This window comes from Aulonocara stuartgranti (genome assembly GCF_965226115.1).
Source record: "Aulonocara stuartgranti genome assembly, chromosome: 16".
In the NCBI taxonomy this organism is placed as follows: Eukaryota; Metazoa; Chordata; class Actinopteri; order Cichliformes; family Cichlidae; genus Aulonocara; species Aulonocara stuartgranti.
In genome coordinates, this window is record NC_138952.1 from 32481045 (window position 1) to 32494950 (window position 13906).

Below are 13906 nucleotides of genomic sequence, written 5' to 3' on the forward strand. Positions count from 1 at the left end.
TGCAGTCTCTGTCTAACTGTCTCTCTATCTTACACGTTCCCACAACAAAGACGTGTCCATTTAAAGTTAGAGACAAAGTGTGCGAGCGTGTGGGTCTGAGCCCACGGCCCTAAATGAATGCTAATGTGGAGTTTAGCAATCAGAGTAATTCAACCAAGTGATGTGGTGAAAACGGCCAATTACTCCTCTCTGATTTCTAAAGACGAACGTGAAGCCAAGTATGGAGGAAAGGGAGTTCAAGTCTGAGTGAGCAAACGGGAACTCAGGAGCAGAGGAGGAAGGGAGAAGATTAAAATTGAATAAAAGGAAGCAGCAAAGAAAGAAGTGAAAGTAGCTCCAAGTCTTTGAAGCTCATCCGATCACCTGTTTGCTTTAATGACCATTATAATATCTTAACGCTTCCTCTGGTTCGAGATGCGTTGCATTCCTGCACTTTCCTTCAACGTAGCGAGCAGCTGATTTCTGTCGTAAACTCAAGGCTGAGCACTTGCTGGACTATTGGTTTTGAAACACTTAAAAAGCTTGGAGAGAGAGAGAAAAAAAAAGTGTTTCAAACCCATTTTCATCATTTTTCTACAGTATTTTGGATTTTTTTTTTTTTTTTATAAATTCCCTCTTATGCTTTTCCTCATGCTGTTACATATTTGATTATTAGGCTTTTATACTCAGCACTGAAGCATTTTGTGGGGCTTTTAAGTTACTGATAAACAGGTTGTCTAAGAGGAAGGTGGTGATGACGGGGAATGTTTTATGAAATAGAAGCTGAGGAGCTGGTAAAACCCATTTCTGTAAAGAAGTTTTTCTCTCTCATCCTTTGTCCTCGTATCTCTACTAGAGATGGCACGATACCACTTTTTTTATGTCCGATACCGATACCGATATCATAAATTTGGATATCTGCCGATACCGATATGAATCCGATATAGTGTTTTTTAATCAACAAAACTGTTTTTTAAAATATCTTGCTGCATTTTGCAAGTCTGCAAGTTCATACTCAAGTTTAAAACAACAACTACACTAAAGCTATTCTGTTATACCTGTATACAAAAAAAATATTTCATAGTTCAGCAATACTGATCAATCTAATAAACTTAAACCTACACCATCCTCCCTATTCTGGTATTTTAAAGAGTACTTAGCGTAAATATTAAGCAACCTAACTAACAGGGTTCCAACTCCCAGCAACAACATAAATAAATAAAAAATAGAGAACCACCCCTCACGCGCCACCTCATGATGCTTAATCGACGTAATCAACCTTAATTTGATGCAGTGTGAAAAAAAAAATGCACAGAAATCAATTATTTTTCAAGAAATATTAAATAGATTCAACATCTTTCTTCAACAAAATTGCAGACTGCACAGATGGTACCTTCCCAAAGTAAAAAGTACTATAGCTTACTAGGGTATATATATTAGACTTAATAGTCACTATATACAGTAATTGACTTCTATTCATTTTACATCAAATTAAAACTTTGGGTGTCAGATAATTATTTATTAAAAGCTAGACATTTTAAATGAGAATAAGAAAGAAAAGTATGTCTTTGTGCCCCCTTTTCCCTGTTCATGCCCTATCGGCCCCCCTGGCTAAACTTTGCTAGATCCGCCCCTGCACAGTTACCAGCGTCAGCTGCGTAGAAAAAGATCCTGGTGTAGAAAGAAATATTAAATAAATTCTAACAACAGCTTATCAAGCTTAAACGTTCTGCTGTTGTTCAGCCGCTGGTTTCCTCTTTCTGGTGCAAAGTGGGCCAAAAACAAACAAGAGAGACGGAGTCGCGACAGAAAAGCCGATCAGCTGATCAGTTTCACGATTGAAGTAGCAGCAGGAGAGCGAGAGGCAGTCGCTTGTTAAGCTTAACGTGGGAATGCTTTACAAACATTCAGAGATGGACTTACACACTTGCTTTACTTCTCTCGGGGATAACTTTGTCGGAGATGAAATGCCAGGTTGCTAGCGAAGCTCCACATGCTATCCAGACCACCGACAGGTCCGCATGCCACAGCTGCTCTATCACGTGATGCATACTGCTCCACTGCTAACGTTCTGAGGTGAGTTACGGCGTGTTGCAAGTTTTGTGAGGTGCTTTCGTGATATTTAATGGATCGGATTACATTTTTTATTTTTCTCCGATATCCGATCCAGTAATTTAGGTCAGTATTGGACCGATACCGATACGTAATATCGGATCGGTCCATCTCTAATCTCTACCAGTCCCTACTAATTGTCCCTGTCAGTGCTGCTATGGCATTATGAGGATGAATGAACTGCTCCAAGTTTAAAAACACACGCGTAAAACTTAATGCAGTGGGTTTATTTTTAATTTCCAAACCCTGTCTGGTTTATTCCAGCTGCTATGGTGGAATGTAACTGCAACGACAGAGCAAAACTAAATGTGCAGCATGACATCGTCTGCCCCTCTGTTCACAGAGCATGCAGCCTGCTCATTAGGACACACTGACATACCGTGTCATCGTCTGACAGTTTACATGACATCGCAGAGTAAACATTTGGTCGGATCTTTGTAGTCTCAGAACCAATGAATAGATGAGAAGCATCACAGCACCTGCAGTAATAATCATGTTGCATCATTGTGGTGATCAGTTGAAAATAAATAAATACATTTTCTGTCATACGACTGCATCACTGTGTCGGCTTGCAGAGATCTGTGAACAGGAAAAACTCAGATCACATCCAGAGGGTGTTTATTATCATGGCCGTGCTGGCCGTCGCCAAAAAACGTGACATTTATCCATGGTCAGAGGGCCCGGTGGCGCCAGTGTCCGGCAGCCTCGCCTCTGTCAGTGCGCCCCAGGGTGGCTGTGGCTACAATGTAGCTGCCATCACCAGTGTGTGAATGTGAGTGTGAATGGGTGGATGACTGGATATGTAAAGCGCTTTGGGGTCCTTAGGGACTAGTAAAGCGCTATATAAATACAGGCCATTTACCATTTACCATGTCAGTGGCCAAGATTGATCTTTAGATGTTCTGCCCTGAAAGTCTTAAAAAAAAAATAAAAAAAAAAATAAAAAAATAGATGAGTCATTTATCTATAACAGACTTGTGTTTTCCGGCACAAAGGGGGGAAATAAAAGTGAAAGACTGACTGGCTGACTTTCATTGTACTGTGCTATCAAACACTATCAATCTAACATCAAAATCTACTCCTGCCTAATGTTCCCGTCTGCTCTGTGAATCAATCATCCCCAAGACTTTAACTACAAGCTAATTTTGCATCGTGGGCCACGTACAGCCCACTTTGATCTGAAGTCTGAATTATATTAGAAATAATATAGAAAAAAAGTGCACGTCTCAACATGTCTACATAAAATCATGCCAATAAGATCACGATCACTGTATACAAGGATACAAGCAGCATGCAACAGGTGGCAAAGTTGTATTTCAAGCCACTGGCTCATCTGCTATTTTGCTAAGTTGTGTTAATACTGCCAAAGACCTTGTTCTTGACCAGACCTAACCCAGATTAAGATATTACTATTCCATAAATGATCCTAACGACAGCATCTCTGCACGGGCAGCAGAGGGGCACACGCAGACACTATGAATATTACAGTCGAGCTCAGCGCTCGTGTGAATAACAGTTCTTGTTGGAATGGAAAATGATACACATGGCTTTGATTTCATTGGAAGTTGATTAAGCACTGAAGCATGAGAGGAGATTCTTGTGAATTGTGGAGGGATCAAAATAAAAAACCAGGTCACACTCACGTTCTTGTTATTCAACTCTGCTAAAGTTTTAATACTTACCTATTCAGATTGTTTTGATTCGAGCACAGATGTAAGATGGCATTCTTGACCATCATCAGTCTCCTGATTCTAACAGGACATCAGCCACAAATGGCAATCCGACTGATCGCTGATGTCATGAACTACACTGGGTTCACTGTGACTGTATGATCACAGTCAGAGGACACCGCTGTGAACACTGGACAGTTAATCATAATAACAGCCTATTACTATGGCTGCCAGGTCAGCAGAAAGGTGCTACAGATGAAGACTGAGACGTGTGCCGACAAGCATCTTATGGCCTTAATCAGTCTTAATTGAGGTCAATGCAGCGGTATAATTAATGAAGCTCGCTTCTCCTTTACGGCCGTCGCCTTTGTTTGAGAGGATTGGGGTCACGCATGAAGATAGCGACCTCAGCTTGGTGTAAAGACCATCCATCACAAAATGACAACTGTCTGCGTACAGGTTGGTGAGAACACTTACTTCAGGAGATCACTGAGAATGAGTGCAAAGGTGTGTGTGGCACTGTTGCAAAAATGAAAAGCAGCAAATGAAACTTTTATTCTCTCAGGAGTCCTACACAAAGAAAGGTTGTTTGCCTTTTCTTTCTTTCTTTTTAACTTCTCCGCCATCTTTATAGGGGCATGAAAAAGGCAGCGAAGGCGTTTTCACTTCAGAGACTATAAAGTTTAGCCAAAAGAAAAAGAAAAGAAACCCTGGGACCTTAGAACTGTGCCAATTATTTCTCAATAGTGAATAATTTGTGTTTTTCTCCTATGCAACTGAAGTTCCACTCATCCTCCACCTCCTAGCGCTCTTCTTCCTCCACAATACCTCTCTGCTGATTTGCATTCCCCTCCATGCTCGCTACAAAATGACACAAATGCGCAGCAGATGAAATCGGAAAAGAGGGACAAGTACAGATATACGGCCCAGAGGCTCCGTTCACGTTTCTGAGTCACATGGTTTAGAGACTTGGGAATTTTTTAAAACATGACAGTCAAGAGGCCAGTTAGAGCTCACTGATCCAAGACCAGCTCCTCACAGATATTAAAACGGACAAGAGGGTAAATTCATAAACGCCCCCTCGCTCTCAGGGAGAAGGAGCTATAATTCAGAATGCATAACGAGGCAGTGGGCAGCCAAAAGGAAAACCCTAAAATGAACAATAAACTGGGAATAGGTGGACATCTTTAAAGGCGAAAGTTGCCATATTCATGAATATCAGAAGGTGAAGGGGGGTTGAAGTTTGCACATTACTTGCTAAATACAATATGAGAGTAAAGAAAGGACATTAGAGCAATTAGCCAGCCCACTAAAACACTCCAAAGGGAATTTACACAGTAATCTAAATTTATGCTTGCAGGAGTGATCTGCTCAACAGAACAGAGTGCTGCCAATTTATAGACCAGGAAGGACACGCCCACCTGCCTTTTGTTTTTTTTTAAGATCAATGGTTACAGTCACAGTTTAATATCCACACTCAAATCGGACACTTCTCCCACAGTAGAGTTACACCGATGAAAGACTTTCAAAGTTTTCTTTTGGACTTTTCTTGGCTGCTTTATACCTGATCATTTTCACTCAAATAGTGAACTTAGGCTACGTTCACACTGCAGGCGAAAGCGCATCAAATCCGATTTTTTTGACCCTATGCGACCCGTATCCGATCATGGTGTGACAGTGTGAACGGCACAAATCCAATATTTTCAAATCCGATCTGGGTCACTTTCGTATGTGGTACTGAATCCGATACATATCTGATGTTTTAGAAGGCGACTGCTGTTTGATGGTCAAGTCGCATTAAATCTGTCTTTTACGTCACTGACACAAGACAGACGCCAATTATCATCTCCCGAGAAGACATCGCGAACGCTTCCTGGACATCCAGCGTAGATGTCAGTGAAACTGTTGGGAAGACAACGTTGGAGAAACATGAACATTTTATTTGTCTCTGCAGATTCTGACAGAAATCTGCAGCTATCCTTTGAAGCACCGCTCCTCTAAAACAGCAACAAGGATAATTATTAGGTTATCTACATTATTATGTAAATAACAAAATAACCTAAAGCAAAAATTGGGAAACGTAAAGTCCAAAGTCTTTATATTAAGGGCCATCAGTCAAACAATATTGTTTGCTCTGGGTCTAAACAGAGCGCGTTGTGTGAAATAGGAAAGATGAAAATGCTTTTTTGCACCAACAAGGTGATTCCCAAAGAAGTATTAGCCAAAAACATATCTCAGCGTGCTGCCAGCAAACTCATATGAATTTTAAAACATTCGAAGGGACATTATCAGCATTGAACTGGGCTCCCAGGATCCTGGATCTCATTACTGAAGCAATGTGGGATCCATATGACACAAAATGCAACAAAAAGCAGCCAAATTCCAAAGAAGAGCTTTGAATGTCCTTCAAGAAGCCTGGAGAACTATTCCTGAAGACTGCTTAAAGAAATGACAAGAAAGCTGCCAAAGAGTTCAGGCTGTGCTGTAACTTCATGCATGTTGTGTTTTACCAATAACTCACTGCACAAATATACCTAATAAAATATAAAGAAATTAGGAGTACCTCAAGACTTTGACACAATACTGTATGCGAGGATTACTTTTCTTTTCTTTTTTAAAGAACAGTTCTGCACTGATGTGGTAATTAGGTCAGATGAGACAGACAGATACCCATCTATCTGTGGTAAGCTGAAACTGATGTCACTGTGCCTTGAAGTTGAGCCGATAAGTCTCTGAAACTGCTGGAAGTACGGAAGCAAATGGATAGGAAAGGGTACTCCATCATTTGACATGGTGAGGATGGTGTATAGTGCTTCACATTGGTTTAAAATTCATATAGGTGTTCTTTTAGTTTAAGAACATAATTTTCATATGGAAGACCCCACTGCAATCAGGAAATGTTTCTGTAGATAAACCCTAATCGCCAAGAACAACTATGCATTGATTTCAAGTGAACATGTCACCCAAAGGAGACAACCCCAAACAATGCCAGCTAAGTATCTCAGACTTAACAGTCATCAGATCCCCTCATTGCTGGGCCACAGGCTCATATTTCACTTCGTCTATACAGACAACTTTCCAAATTACACCATTTATATCATTATATGCACAATACGCTAATTTATCTTACTAATGATATCTGACCTCAGACAATGGTTGATGTCATGCGAATTTGGCAGGTAAAACAGACTGTAGGTGGCAATCGGCACAGATTCTGCAAATTAAATTAAAATGCCTGCAGCAGTGAGAACTGACAAGAGAACTCCGATACATCCTTCCCAACTTCGGGGTGAGAAGTGAAGAAAAAGAGCAGCAAAGGCCTCCATCATCTCAGCTTGATCTTCTCCCCAGCTGTCACAGGAAGCTGTCAGGACTCATCTCAGCACAACAGAAACCCTTTAGCTCACCCACCCACCTACACACACCTTCCCTCAAAGACACATGTGTGCATACACATAGACATGCAGCAATGTATTAAGTGCACAATAACATGCAAAGAATGGACCACGCACACAGACAAAGCAGTCCATCAGCAGGTGCTGCAGACGGGTGTGGAGCAGAGGGTACAGCATGTATTCTTTATAAGTCCTACTCTTGTGATTAGTGTGTGTGTCCATGTGTGCAGCTGCTCTACCCAAAGCAATTCTGTGTGATCTATGATTTACTACTGTACTGACACGTTTCCGGTTCCATCCATCTTTTTTTTTTTTAACTGGTTATCCAACTCAGTGTTGCAGAGTGGTTGAAGACTATAACAGCTGACACAGGGTGGATAAAGTACACACTGGACAGGTCATCGCTTCATCACTGGATTATATAGGGAGGCACTCCACCAGTTATCCTAATTTAAAAAACAACAACAACAAAAAAAACCTAACAGATTCATATTTTCTTCTACGAAAAGACTTCATCTGACTTACTGGTGCAACTGAAAACCTGCTTCTAATAGCAAATAAATTGGAATTGTAAAATTTTATTTAAAATCCAACCATCTCTATCAGATGACTGAAGTCCCAAATGTCTACTTTGCTGCTGTAATCTTGGAAGTAAAACAATCTGAGCTCAGAGTTTTTTTTAATCTATCTGGGTAAGAAAGTTGTGACAGCAGCAGGTACGTTTAGTTCTGTAAACTAAAACTGACAAAATCATTTCTCAGAAGACAGGAGGTGCTCAAACATGGACTAGGAACTTGCACGTCAGTGAAAGTGTACTGCAGTGCTTCAGTTACACATTTTAAATTGCTGGAGGCCATCTCAGCTCATAAAGTAACAAGAATATCCTAAAATGACAGCCGCACAGCAAGAATCCACAACAAATTACTGACACTTGGGAAATGTGAAAAGAGAAGTAAAACAAAAAAAATGCTGTGAACTTCACCTCAGCAACATTTCACCATTTTCAAATATGACCAACAGATTAACCCGGGATGAAAACTGTTAGCTGAAGTCTTGAAATTGTCCCATAATGCCATCTGTATCACGCTACAGCCTTTTTTCCCCTCCCCTCCCAGCAAGGCAAGCAGGTTTCATGATCTGGTTGTTGTACTTGTTAGTGGATCCCGAGGGCCTCTGGTCAAACATTGGTATTCCCTCTGCACTGGCAAAACAACCCAGAAGGCAGGATTGAGATGCAGTTTTCAGGCAGCCGCTGTCAGCCTTGGAGCAATCACAAGGACTTTGAAAATGAAGCTCATAAATATTTATAGGCTTCTGAAAATATCGTATTCATTCAAACAAACAAGGTGAAAGAATTGCCTGTCTGTGATGGATGTGTAACAGCAGATAATTGGAGCTTTGAACAACAAAACTTACAGAGAAACTGAAGGCAGGTGGGCAAAGACCACAGGGAAAAACATGGTCCCGTGTACACACCAACACACACATTCACGTGGTTGTAAATACACGCACCTATACATGCATGTGCGCACACACACAAGCACACACAGACACACTTTTGGGTTTGTTTTACTTTCACTTCCTCCTGTGAAAACCACAAAGGTTGAAGAGACGCAGGTTATTATATCAAACTCTGTCACGCTGCAACGAAAAGATGAGGCTTTGGCTAAATTTCAGCAGGAAGTTTCTCTCTTTGTTCTAAACATGTCAATCGCACCACAGAAACCTAATTTTCCTGCTGCCCCCCCTCCCTCTTTTATCTGCTGCGTCTATAGGGCTATAATGGATTTTAGTAAACAATGAAAACTCCAGATTTTGGGAAGTGCGAGAAACCTTTACAGGAACAGAAAACCGTCCTTCGCCCCGCGCTGTCAAAAATGACGCCGTCTCGGGAGCTAATGTTCGGCTACTGTAGAAACTGGGCAAAGCAAGCAAAAACAAAACAGAAAGAAGAACCCAACTTGTCATCTAATTATGAGAAATTACAACTGCTCTTAGTGATGGTACACCAATGCAGTAGTTTTCACACTTTCTGGCGTGCCCCTGTTCAAAAGCTGAAAAGGTTCTCTACAGAGTTTTTCCATCAAATATCAATAATAATAATAATAATAATAATAATAATAATAATAATGATTAAAAAAAAGGATTCAACTTCATCTTAATTGAATCAAAATAGAATAAAGGTCGGTGCAGCAGCAGCAGCGCTTCTCTGTTTTTATACCCCCCACATATTAAAAATAAAATGCAAACTAATTTCGCTTCACATTTTCTTACCTGGTTGTCTGCACCCCACCTGCAGAGGCTTCATGCCCCACCATTTGAAAGCCACTACACTAATGAAGATATAATTATCAGATTTTCATGCTATTCATGCTGGGCAAGAGCATGTGCATGCACACTGGGGCACACGCACACACACACTTTGTGATTTCCTAATAAGTTTAAGGAGTTCATAAAGTTGTCTCGAGCAAATATCTTAATCATTTTGTAACATATATATATTATAAGCAAATAGGCAATCAGTGTAATCCGATGCCTCTCCATTGAGCATCCGGGCTGCTGAATGAACTCCAACTCCTCGGCATTGGCCTGCAGCTGATGACAGAAGTACTTGTTCTCCTCAGAAACCAGTGTTTACCACCTCCTAAGGCCGACCCTTGAGATCACAGTGGAGCTCCAGAACAGAACAAAGGCTGGTGTTGCCACATGCAGTCCAAGATGGTGGAGTTGAAGTCATTCTGTCAGAACAACATACTAAAGAGGCAGCTGATGTCAAGGACTGCCACAACAACAACAACAACAACAACAACAACAAGCTCACCCAGTCAACAAGACGGAGGCAGGGCTAGCTGTGTAGCAACGACTGGACTTTCAAAGTAAGCATAAGGGGATTGTTGAGCAGTAACACAGTATTGTTTTCTCAGAGATGAGAACTGTTTGTTATGACTACTATATTACACTTTTGCTCGTAGAGCCTCGTAAAGTACACGAATTAGTGCTTTAACTGGTGTTGTTCTTACCCCATGACACTAAACGAGGGCAGAATAGGGGTGAAAATGAGCGCATTAAATGAATGAATGAGCATTTATGTTTTGAGTATACCTTTACAGTAAAAGGTGAGGAAGAAGAGGAGCAGGCCCGTGACGAGGTTACCCAGGAAAGTGACGACTCCACAGGTGATGCCTTCAGGGACCGGGTACACCGTCTCAATGAACAGCTCGAAGAATATCGGAACACTGCTGTTAATAAAAATGCCGACCAGGATGCAGGAAGTGTACAGGATTGCTGTGAAAACAGAGAGTGGGGCAGAATAAGCTACAGTTTAATTGGAAGCTTTGATGAAAGAAGGTTTCAAATCTCAAATGAGCAATTAAATTTAAAAAAAAAAAAAAAAAAATGCCATACTGGTCAACTTTATGGAACAGCAGTAGTGATTTATTCCACCTTCCACAGCTTCGTACTCTACCATTTGCTTTCAGCAGCACTGAGATTTATGACGAACCCTCATCCTAAAAACAACATTTCATTTGCCAGCCCTTCAGGTGGCAATTTAACACAAACAAAAGCAATATACTGGAGGTGTATTGACAGAAAATGGCCAGTTTGTAACCCAAACAACAAGTCACATCTACCCCAAGCCCACCATCACTTATACCTGGTCTGAAGTGTCACACTGATTAGCTTAATGTGGCAGTTTTGCAATTTGAAATGTGTTTTTCTGCCTTACTGTGTTGTTATTCTATTCCCACTTTATGTGCTCAGCTTTAGAAAGGACCGCTTTAAAGGCTGCACCCTCCACTGAGCACCTGCAAATATAATAGTACATGTACTTGAAACTAAGGCCTGGGTGGTGTTTTTAATGCGCGTGGTTTGCATTTCCATAAATGTATGTAACAAAAAACTTCATTCCCATTCTGAATCAAAATGCAACTCATTTCACAGATTCAACAGTACATTAAAAATAAAATTCCTTTTTCTACTTCCAAAATGCACAGATGTCCATATAATAAACAGCTCGTCTTGTTTGCTCTTTGTGCATGATGAGAATCGTGTGCACTGGACACACCTGCTGATTTATGTGCTGAAGTGGGGAAAAAGAAAATATAATTCAGGTTTGTTTTTGTGTGTTCTTCTTTGCAGACCAATCAGAAATGTTTCAGTAAGTTAGGCACTTGCGTACTCTCGTCCCAGCTGCAGACCTCAGCTGGCCCTAAAGTAAAACACGTGTATTAGAGCGGATGTGTGGCGAGATTAAGCAGTTACCCCTGGAGCATCACGGCACCCTCAATCTCCCTTATCACAGCAGACTGGTCCAAACGAGCTCCCCATTAGCCTGCACGTCCCTTTAATCACAGTGCCTCTGAGGGCCCAGCGTACCTACTTGCCTGCCTGTGACTGGGAATCTAACCGCCACGCCGCAGCCATCAAAGGCAGCTGTCCCCCCTGATTCTTTTCCTTCAGTGCTACCAAAGAGCTCAAATCAAATGCTGCAGCCGCTGCACACGCGCCTCGCGTTATAAGATTAGCCTATATGCCACCAGCTCCTAACAGGTTTAAGAAGATCCCTTGAAGGAAAGAGACATGATTGATCACAACTACCCAAGAACACAGAATATAGACACAGACTATACTAGAATTTGGGGTTTCTGGCCCACAGACTTGTGTTGCATGGGTAATAAATCAGATAGAGGATTTCATTTCCCTCTAAAACTTCTTCGCTTGTTCTCAGAAACCAAAGATTACGCTTATGGGTGTTTAAATGCTAGTGACCGTCCCACACTAGGATAATAACTGGTTTTGGCAGATTTTGTTGCAGTGTCATACCACCCTCTTTGAGATGCCAGGTGGATGGAGCCTGGCAGCTGCAGACTGCCAGTGTCTGGGCTACGTGGCAGTTCCAGGGCTTGGAGAATGATGATGGATGATGATGACTAAAATTAGTGGCTTCGGGTGACATGCTGCTCTGCCTTTTGATTTGGCTTTGGAAAAGGCAGCCCAAACACTGATATCAATGAATGGATTGGTTTTGATGAATATGTAGCAGATATACAGTACAGCCTGTGAGACCTGTTATTGTGACCTGCATTTACTGAAGACGTTTCCATCCACACTGGATAAAGATCGAGTGACACAGGTATACATAGATTTTATGCAGCTGTGGACTCACCTGAAGTGGAAGGGAGGTGGGTATAGCTGCTCAGACAGGTGAGTGTGAACCACGTAGAGGCCAGTGAGGCTCCTGCCAGCATCAGCACCAGGATCAGCTTCAGCATCCCGCGGATAGAGTCTGCAAATCTGAGCGCATGCATTGGGAAAAGGAGGGAAAGGCGGACTATAAATACATAAAAGCAGAGTAAAACATGTCAAGGACAAAAAACACTCAAGACTACTGAAGTGAGTACAGACAGCTGCTTGAGAAACAAGAAGCATCCTTCATAAACACAACGAGCATCTATGCAATTTTTCAATGTCTGTTTCTTCGGCGACTTGTGTCATAATCTATTACTGGAGGCATGCATTGTTTCACAGAAGAGCTAGATCATTTCCTTCTCCCACTTGTTTCTGAGTGCATCAGTTGCACTTGTCACTACACAAGGAGACACTACTGCAAGAGTAGATTCAATTTGTCTCACCAGCTAAGCAGGCAGACTTGAGATGCACATTGTATTACATTGTGGAAGACAAGCCATCGGGCCATTCCCAAACTCTCGAGCTCTGCGGTTTCTCTTTGTAGCCCTTTCTAAACCCACATAGTTCATTAGGTTCCTCTCTTCTCCTCTGGGTATGCATATGTATGCATGGGAAAGATTAGATGAAGCTACAGAAGCCTTTAGCGATGACAGACACTAATTACTTTTGTTTTGTTGCTCACAGACAAGATGCTGAAAGAGAAGGAGGGCGGAAATTGACAATGAACTTAACGCAAGAATAAAAAACCCATGTTGGAAAATGGTTGATTAGTTCAACTAGATTTTGAAGTTCTGTCAGTCTGCCGAGGGCCAGGGGACGCGGGAAAACATCCTTTGGAAGGATAATGAGAAGCTCTCTACTCAGAATGTTCCGGGGTGGCATTTTTAGATGAAATTATGGTCTCTTTGGATTTTATGAGCCGTCACTCATCGTCTCTACATATCATCTCCATATTCACAGAAAATCAGCTGTACTCTGGATTTTTACCTTTGGTCTTTTAAATCACTGTGTGAGGCTAAGATGCACACCTGGTTCCTTCTGTTGGCCTTTTCAGAAAAAAAAAAAAATCCAACTAAATGGTTCATATTTCTGCTTACAAGAATGAGCTGATAGCAACGGCAGGCTAGACGAGAGGGCCAAGCGCTTGGTGCTACACGGGGATCACAATTCTCATCTGCCACTGACTGGCTCACATCCACAACCCTTCAACCACTCCTGCTACCAGAGAGGGACGAAATCCTTAGTCTGCAACCAGCCAAGAGCTCATCTCTTTGCAGAGGGGATCACAGACTGTTCCCCTGTACTACATCCAATCTGATCCTTCAGACTAAAATGCCATAAGTAGCTTATTTCCTATACTACACCTCTGGATCCCCACTCCACTAGATAAAGAGCTTGGTTACTCATTGGCACAATATGGTGCGAGTGACACGTTTTAAATTTGAACTCACGAATGTCAGTTTAAATGTCGCTAACTGAGGTGCACAGTTAGCCACCAGTAATAAAAAAATATCCCATCATAAACCATGTTTTTCTTTTTAAAAGTCGATCAAATTTGCA

The 13906-nt window shown here is 41.6% G+C and overlaps 1 protein-coding gene across 1 annotated transcript in view; it reads right to left on the reverse strand.

Annotated features, from left to right (window-relative positions):
- Positions 1-13906, reverse strand: part of slc49a4 (solute carrier family 49 member 4) — a gene marked incomplete at its 5' end in the record, with an annotated part of 46816 nt that overhangs the window by 3397 nt on the left and 29513 nt on the right. Inside the window, 2 exons of the mRNA XM_082507385.1 lie at positions 10259-10441; positions 12324-12451. Coding sequence (XP_082363511.1) covers positions 10259-10441; positions 12324-12451 — 311 coding nt within the window. The remainder of the gene's footprint in view (positions 1-10258; positions 10442-12323; positions 12452-13906) is intronic.